The sequence below is a fragment of the Emydura macquarii genome, unplaced genomic scaffold (assembly GCF_026122565.2).
Source record: "Emydura macquarii macquarii isolate MOO-44397 ecotype Brisbane River unplaced genomic scaffold, CSIRO-AGI_Emac_v2 contig_1734, whole genome shotgun sequence".
In the NCBI taxonomy this organism is placed as follows: Eukaryota; Metazoa; Chordata; order Testudines; family Chelidae; genus Emydura; species Emydura macquarii.
In genome coordinates this window covers 21,694-30,244 of record NW_027131871.1, presented here as the reverse complement: position 1 = coordinate 30,244, position 8,551 = coordinate 21,694, and the positions used below count along the sequence as shown (strand labels likewise).

Below are 8,551 nucleotides of genomic sequence, written 5' to 3'. Positions count from 1 at the left end.
GAGTGTGTAACGCTTGTGATGGCAGCTCCCGGTGGCGTTTGAGGACGTCGCTCTGTATTTCACCCGGGAGCAGTGGGAGCTCTTATCCCAGCAAGAGAAGCATCTGTACCGGGATCAGATGCTGCGGAATTACTGGGCCCTTGTTTCCCTGGGTAAGGACCCGTTTCCCTTCTTTTAGTCACCGCTGTGAAATGTCTGGGTTCCCTCAAAGCCTTGGCTGCCATGTGCCACCCAGCAGCCAAATAATGGCAAATGTCAGCCTCTTTGAGTTGGGCTTCCTGTTGAAGGAGAAATCAGGGCTACAGAGCCTGGCACTAATCTCAGTGTAACTTGTTTACTTGAATTATGTACCTCAGTCCTGGCACAGAGGTGGTAGCAAACAGCACATGAGCAACAACCTCTTCCAGGAATCCCAGCCCAGACACTGATGGCAGCAACTCTGCCTCAAGAACTGATTCTAATTCGAGAAATAAGGCAGGGAGAAAACTCTCTTGCTGCTTGTAACACCTCCCCACCTCCCGCAAAAGCATGAACATTGTAAATTTAACAGCCAAACAGCTGAACTATGGTTGCTCCCTAAGCAAAACAAGTGACAAGTCTGTGTAATGGTGCCACCTGTTGACACCTGTCATGGGTCAGCCCCTCTCTTTCTTCCGCTCCCCCCTTCAACCCCATTTCCAAATTGAGAAGGATCATAGACATTGCTGCTACAAAGTACAAAGTAAACTTGCCTGGTGGGAGATGGGAAGAAATCTCCTCTAAGGAAGGTTTATTTCATTATTCTCCTGCTTGGGATCTCTTACGCTTTCCTCTGAAACAATGATGGACATTGAGGCCCTATCATGCCAGGTGCTGCACAGACACACCCTGACTGAGATCGGGGCCCTGTTACACTGGGCTGCACAAACATATAAATGAGTCCCTGCCCCCAAAACGTCAGTAAAAAAAACTGGTTCTTTCCCCCAAACAGGCTATTCTGGTTCCACACCAGACATAATCCAGCGGATCGAGCGAAGGGAGGCAGAGCTCTGGATCCGGGATTCCCAGGACTCCAGGGAAAGCTCAGGGCCTGAGAGCCCCTCCTCCGGTGAGTCTTCATAATCCAGTCCCTTCTGATTTACACTGCTGCTAGCAGCGAGCTCCTTAATGTAGAAGGCAAAGGCAGAGCAAGATCCACTGGCTGGGAGCTGAAGGGAGACAAATTCAGGCTGGGAATTAGGGGCCAGTGTTATCTGGGAGGGGAATGAACCATTGGGAGAGCCTCCCTTCAGTCTTTTCCAGACTAAACAAACACAATTTTTCCATCTTTCCTTATAAGTCATGTTTTCTAGATCTTTAATCCTTCTTGTTGCTCTCCTCTGACGCTCTCTAATTTGTCCACATCCTTCCTGATGTGTGGGGCCCAGAACTGGAAACAATTCTCCAGATGAGGCCTTATCAGTGCTGAGTTTCCACTTCTTTTATGACTTTTTTTGACTTTCAAGTCATTGAAGATCTCCTAGGTAAGCCAGGGGTGGTCTCTTACTATACCTGCTGTCTTTCCTATGCACTGGTGTTACACAAATATTACAGGATCTTATTAGGGGATAAGGCAACAAGCTGCATTTATTGTGAACACAGAAACTTCTGTAGATAGTATCAAAGAAAAGAAAAATATCAACACTGTAATAACATTAATATTGTGCTTCACTTAGAGAAATAGCATTAATAATAATGTAAACACTAGGAAAACAGTATTAACATTATATCAATACTACAATTACAGAGACACGTTTCAATTGATGCTTTCATTCACACTCACACAGACTGACAGGCATACACAGACAGGGAGACAGACAAACATACACAGGGATCTTTCAGATGTCATAGTTACCAGCCTCTTGGTGCTCATGATAGTCACTGGCCAGGTGACTAGAGCATGAGGATGAGGAGCAAGATTCTGCCGATGCGCATCGGTACTCCTGGCTGATGTGATGTTGTAGACTCGAACCTCCAGTCTTCATCTTCTTGTCCCATTTTATAGGGAAAGGACCCCATGTCAGTCTATGGGTTTTGCATTGTCATGCTGCAACTGCATTCTTGGTGTGATCCTTAATCACCCACATTGTTGCAAGCCTGATCAGATTTTGTCCTTTGAAATGTGCTGGCTCCAAAGTTATCAGGGTGGGCTCCTCTTCGGCCATTTGATCATCTTTTCTTCTTTCTTCTTCCCTCAAGCATTTTAGGTGAGGCTGGTGTTTTCTTCATGTCTGTTTCGATCTCCCTTACTCAGACCAATTGTTCAGTCACTGTTTTTGTCTACACCCAACTCAATTGCTCAGCCATTCACACTTCAATAACTCTGGGCCAACTCCTAGCTGAAGAACTTACATATTATTTTTAGAGCAAACCTTATTTCATTTTTGATAGTGTCTTTCACAATTAGATAGATACATCACATTGCACAGCGCGGCCCCTGTACCCAGAATAGGATTCCCACAAACACATTGGAAGCAGGCAAAATCAACAGACAAACTGGCCAGTGGACACAGTACAGACACCTACAAACAATCCCAAAATCATACAAAGTGCAGACAGACCTGAACCAATATTCAAAAGGGCAGAACAGCAAGAGTCAGCCTGAGGTTCCAGCCCCCGACCCAGACCGATGTGTCCCCTGGCAGGAAGGGGGCGGGGGGGTGTCTGTGGCTCTGTTCTTACACATATTTCAAAAACAAGATTTTGGCCAACACTGGAAATCTCTGAGCTGGGATGGGACCTAAAAATGATGGGGCCTCAAATCTGCAAAAGAGAAATGGATTAGAGATAGGGAGGTGATGAAATGGGAAGATGGGTGGGATATTTGAAAGGTGCTGAGGGAAAGAGAGAGGACTGAATGGTGGCGGGGGGAGGGGCGGAAGCACAGAGGGCTGTGTTTACATAATGGGTTTGACATTGCAGTAGGATTGAGAAGATCTCGGTTCAGTTCTAGAAGCGAGTCACTAAAGTGCCACCATGCCTCAATTTCCTCATCTGTGTAATGGAAAGGACATTGGAACTGTAAGGGTAAAATCCATCTGTGTGTGTCAGTGGATCAGACATTGTGGCACTGGGGGGGCAGACTGGCACCTGGGTATAAAGACAATCCTGTTGGTCCATAGACCACAATACCTTCTTCTAAGCTTCCCACACCTCAGAAAATCATAGGCAGGCGTGCCCTACAGATTTTTCAAATGGTTTTCATGCCTCTGTCTCTCCTGATTCAAGCTTTGTGTGCTGGTGTCCTATGGCTCTGGGCACCTGGATCCAGACATAGTTCAGACAGCGGCAAAAACCTGCTTGCAGGCTGGGAGAGCATCCCAGAGTCACTGGCCTTAGGCAGAGAAGGTGCCCTCTCTGCCACTTCACTTTGCACGTGACCTCTCAGACTGGAGAAACGTGTGCCCAGAGAGCAAGGAGAAAGCTGAGAATGACTCCAGGCAGAGCAGGATCAGTCACATATGATGAATGCACGGTCATGCCACACAGAGGATTCCATTTGTAGAGCAGGTCTCGAGCACTTGCAGCGTTTCACTGTAATCCTCCACAGCTGCCAGGCGTCCCCAGCAGCTGCTGCTGGGGGAGTGGATGCGTTTGGGGGCCAGACAAAATTGTCCTGGGGGCCACTACTTCAGCTACCTTGCTGTATGAGATGGGTGTGAGGGAGAGGGTGCTGGCTTGGCCTTTGTCACATCCCCTTTTCCCCCTGCTCTCTCAGTGGCACGGAATCTTTGTCACTCACATTGTGTCAGTGTTAATGTTTAGCACAGCCCTCAGCCTTAACCAGCTCTGTGACTGGTTGTGGATCAAAGGCCGGCTGTGTGGGAGTCATTAACCCCTTCCAGCTTAGCAGTGTCACTCATTGGGGTGTAAAACAATACAAAAAGGTTCTTCATGTTACGTCACAGAAAGCTGAGTGACTTGTCATCCCCGCCCCACTCCTGAAAATAAGCCAATCCTCCTGAGGGTTTTAGTTGAGTTTTAGTTGTGCACAAAGAATAAAACCTCAGTCCCAGGGTGAATGACTTCTTTAAAAGATATTCCTTGAAAAGGACTCGCCCTTCCACAGAGAGAACCTACGTTGTTCTAAGCAGATTTATACCGGTCTCACTGCATTGTAGCCCCTCAACTAAATTAGTTTCAAACCAATATAGTTAAAAGGGCACAAACACTGAGGACAGGCCTCATGCTGGAGAAAGTGAAGAACCAACACCGTGTAAATAAAAAGCTCTGATTGAAATAAATCCAAAATCAGTTTGAAAAGAAACCATAGACCCTGTTTGTACCGTGTTAGAACCTACAGGCCTTATGCCTTGATCAGGGCCCTGTTGTGCCAGGCGCTGCCCATTTTCAGGGCAGGCAACAGTTTAAACATAAAAGGAGACCCAAGAGGTGCATGGTGGACTTGGGAGCAGGCACTAGGCGCTGCACAAACAACATAGGGTAGAACCACCCTGACTCAGGCTGCAGATTTGTCACGGCCTTTTGCATAAAATGTTACGGAGCAGTTACAGTAAATTTAGTAAAAGGCTCAGGTCACTAAATTTACCATAACTGCTCCATGACTTTTATTGAAACCTGCCCTTCTCCTCGCCCTGCCAAGGTGCCACCAACTGCCCAAAGCCAAATGTTCTCCGCAGTACTATAACCCTAACCCCTGCCTGTTGCAGAGGGGTTGGGGCAGGCTAGAGAGGATCTGGATGGCAATGGCATTCATTGAAGTTTGGCGCAGCTCCCCCACCATCAGGACTGGGGGCCGGAGCAAATCTGAGTGGCGCTATAGCCTTCATGTGAGGTCTCAGTGCCTGGAGTCAGGTGTTGGGTCCTGCTCTGTGGGACAGGGGCCGTCATTGCAGGAAGAGATGCACATCCAAAAACCAGTCATGGAGAAATTGTACTACCCGTGACATTTTTCCTTCCTTGACAAATCTGCAGCCCTAACCATGAGCTAACCCCAGAATTGCCTCTGCTCTCTCCAGCAGGGCACAGGATGCCAGGAGAAACGAGGGCACAGTCTGAATGTGAGGAGAGTGTGGCAGGAAAGCAGGATCCCACGACCCAGAGGGGGACTCATGCAAAGGACGCAGTCTATCCCAGGGGTGGACTCAGACAGAGACCAGATCTGGCTACACATCAGAGACTCCCTATGGGGCAGTGTACCTCCCGCTGCATTGGCTGCGACAGGAGGTTCAGCAGTCCCTCCACACTGAACCAGCACCGGTGCATGCACACCGGGGAGCAGCTGTACCGCTGTGCTGAGTGCGGCAAGAGCTTTGCAGAAGGTTCAAAGCTGAGAATACACCAGTGCACGCACACAGGGGAGCGACCACACCGCTGTGCTGACTGCGGCAAGGGCTTTGCACAGATTGCACACCTGAGAATACATCAGCGCATGCACACTGGGGAGTGGCCGTACCACTGTGATGATTGTGGCCAGAGCTTCAGCCATGCCAGTACGCTGACCAACCACCAACGCACACACACAGGGGAGCGGCCGTACTGCTGCACTGACTGTGGCAAGGGCTTTGCACAGATCTCGCACCTGAGAATACATCAGCGCACACACACTGGGGAGCGGCCGTACTACTGTGACGATTGTGGCCAGAGCTTCAGCCATGCCAGTACGCTCACCAACCACCAACGCACACATACCGGGGAGCGGCCGTACCACTGCACCGACTGCGACAAGGGCTTTGCACAGATTGCACACCTGAGAATGCACCAGCGCACGCACACTGGGGAACGGCCGCATCATTGTAGTGACTGCGGCAAGGGCTTTGCACAGAGCTCACAGCTGAGAATGCACCAGCGCACACACACTGGGGAATGGCCTCACCACTGTGCTGACTGCGGCAAGGGCTTTGTACAGATCTCACAACTGAGAATGCACCAGCGCACACACACCGGGGAACGACCGCACCACTGCACCAGCTGCAGCAAGAGCTTTGCCGAGATCTCAAACCTGAGAAAACATCAGCGCACACACAGTGGGGAGCGGCCACACCGCTGCACTAACTGTGGCAGGGGCTTTACACAGATCTCACACCTGAGAATGCACCAGCGCACTCACACAAGGGAGCGACCGTACCACTGTGATGATTGTGGCAAGAGCTTCAGCCATATCGGTACGCTGACCAACCACCAGCGCACACACACCGGGGAGCGGCCGTACTGCTGCACCGAGTGTGGCAAGGGCTTTGCACAGATCTCACACCTGAGAATGCACCAGCGCACGCATACCCGGGAGCGGCCGTACCACTGTGAAGACTGTGGCAAGAGCTTCAGCCATGCCGGTACTCTCACTAACCACCAACGCGCACACACTGGGGAGCGGCCATACAGCTGTGCTGCCTGTGGCAAGTTCTTTGCTAGATTGGCCAACCTCACTCGGCATCAGGTCACTCACACCAAAGCCTCTGCCACTGCCAGGGCCTGAGGGGCTTCTGGTAACCAGTAGGCCTGGCCCAGCACCAGTAGATGCAGATCAGGGCGTGGTCCTGGCCCCATGATGCCAAGCAGAGAGACTATGTGGGGCAGGGAAGAGGACTTGGCTGAGCAGCATGCGGCAGAGCAGACAGGTGGGGGGAATTTAGAGCAGATGCTCTGCTCTACCGGCTACTTTATTAGGGAGCCCCTGCATCTAGGTGGAATCCAGCCCACTCTCTCTTTGTCTCACACACACTCAGGCATCTAGCTAGGATGCAGCCAGAACAACCCCTGCCTCTCCCTTTCCCGCCTCTATCTACATGGGACCCAGCCAGGAACTTCCCCCCACACCTACTTCGGTTCCAGCCAAGGGGTGACTCTTGGGTGACATCTAGAGGTGGGATTTGCAGTCCTGTATCAGCATGGATGGTTGGAGCAGCGGGCGGGACAGCCTGTATTGAAAGAAGACTCAGGAACAGCTCATGCTGTCTATTTTAAATAGAAATGTGATGAAGAAGAAGTATGTACTTAATGTGTAACAAAGGTCTGTCTAACCAGCTGTTTCTTTGCTATTGAAGAAGCTGATGCATTCAGATGGCATGTGGAGAAGCCAATGTGACGTGTGAATCTTTAAGACGATCCAACCAAAATGTTCTAAGACGTGGTACACTCGAGGAAAAAAAAGGGGGGGGGAGGACTTTTGGCGGCGGCAGGGTTTCGCGGCGGGGGAGGGGGGGCTGACTTTTGGTGGCGGATTCGGCGGCACGGTTCGCGTACCACCCAGCCTTCTTCGAAGCACCACCGGTGGTACGCGTATCACTGGTTGAGAACCGCTGTTCTAAGGGACACAGAGGGACCACTCCATGCTGACACAGGATTGCAAATCCCACCTCTAAACCATGAGGCCTGCTGAACTGTGTGACTGGCAGTTGCATAGTGCATGTTTGGCGTTACTCTTGGGGGAATTCTGCGCCCAAAAAATAAAATATTATGGGAACAATATTTTAAAATTGTGCATCTTTTATTTGTCAAAATAACAGTATAATCATGCTAGTTTCAATTATTTTGGTAATTTATTTCACAATCCCTGTTAGCAAGTATGTCTGTAACATACAACAGACAACAAAAAAGATTCAAGAAGTGTTTTTTGACAAATAGATTCCTTACGAGCTGAGCCAGCAGATGTTCAGTGCATGACCCACCAGGTCTGACACTGAGATGGCACAAGGTGTTTTAGACAGGGATATTGGCGTTTTCCAAAATTGCAAGAGGCCTCTGTGATGGGAGACACCTCTGTATTCACACACTACTCGCTACTATCGTCATCTTTGTACAAGAAATGCCTTACAAGGAATCAGAATTTGGGAATGGGCGACACTTGATGATTACCTATTCTGTTCATTCCCTCTGAAGCACCTGGCATTGGCTACTGTCAGAAGACAGGACACTGAACTGGATGGACCATAGGTCTGACCCAGTATGGCTGTTCTTATCTGAAAATTTATATCTTGCAGACCAATATTATTGTGGTGACATGTATGCAGCAATATTGTATATAAAGCTATGAACATAAGCTGAAATCTCAACTGAAGTGTGTTTACCAGATAAGTCCGTTTCCCAAAAACAAAGGAGAAGTTAATGCCTCTAGCCAAGGTGTCATCAAAGCACATGGGCTATCACCTGTCAAGTGGCCATTCTTTGGAAAGGAAGGTGGACAGGAACAAACAGATCTGCATCTTACAACAGCATGAAACCCTTTCCCCTTCATGTCTCTCCACTCAGCTGAGGAGAACTTTATGTAGGGGTCACTCTGAGGAAAACACATTTCAAAGAGTGATTGAACTATAAGAGAGGAACAAAGGCACCTCTTGTTATTGCTCCATTTCCACCTCTCTTTTTCACCTGAGAGGACAAAAGAAAACATCATGACCTGAGAACTTTGTCAACAGTGCTACTGGGCTTTGAACCAAGTCTAGTTTTAGTACTAGGAAGTGTTTTTGTCTTTCTTTTTCTTGGACCCATTTCTGACTTTGATGCCCATTCACTTGTACTCATTTAAATCTACCTTTGTAGTTGAATAAACTTGTTTTCCTCTTTAATTGAAATG

The 8,551-nt window shown here is 49.0% G+C and overlaps 1 protein-coding gene across 1 annotated transcript; it reads left to right on the top strand.

The window, feature by feature from the left end:
- The first annotated feature begins 975 nt into the window (after window positions 1-975).
- Window positions 976-7,097, top strand: LOC137158562 (zinc finger protein 135-like). The gene is made up of 2 exons (XM_067556364.1): window positions 976-1,087; window positions 4,998-7,097. The coding sequence occupies exon 2, from the start codon at window positions 5,009-5,011 to the stop codon at window positions 6,452-6,454; it is 1,446 nt and encodes a 481-aa protein (XP_067412465.1). The 5' UTR covers window positions 976-1,087; window positions 4,998-5,008; the 3' UTR covers window positions 6,455-7,097.
- Window positions 7,098-8,551: the final 1,454 nt, after the last annotated feature.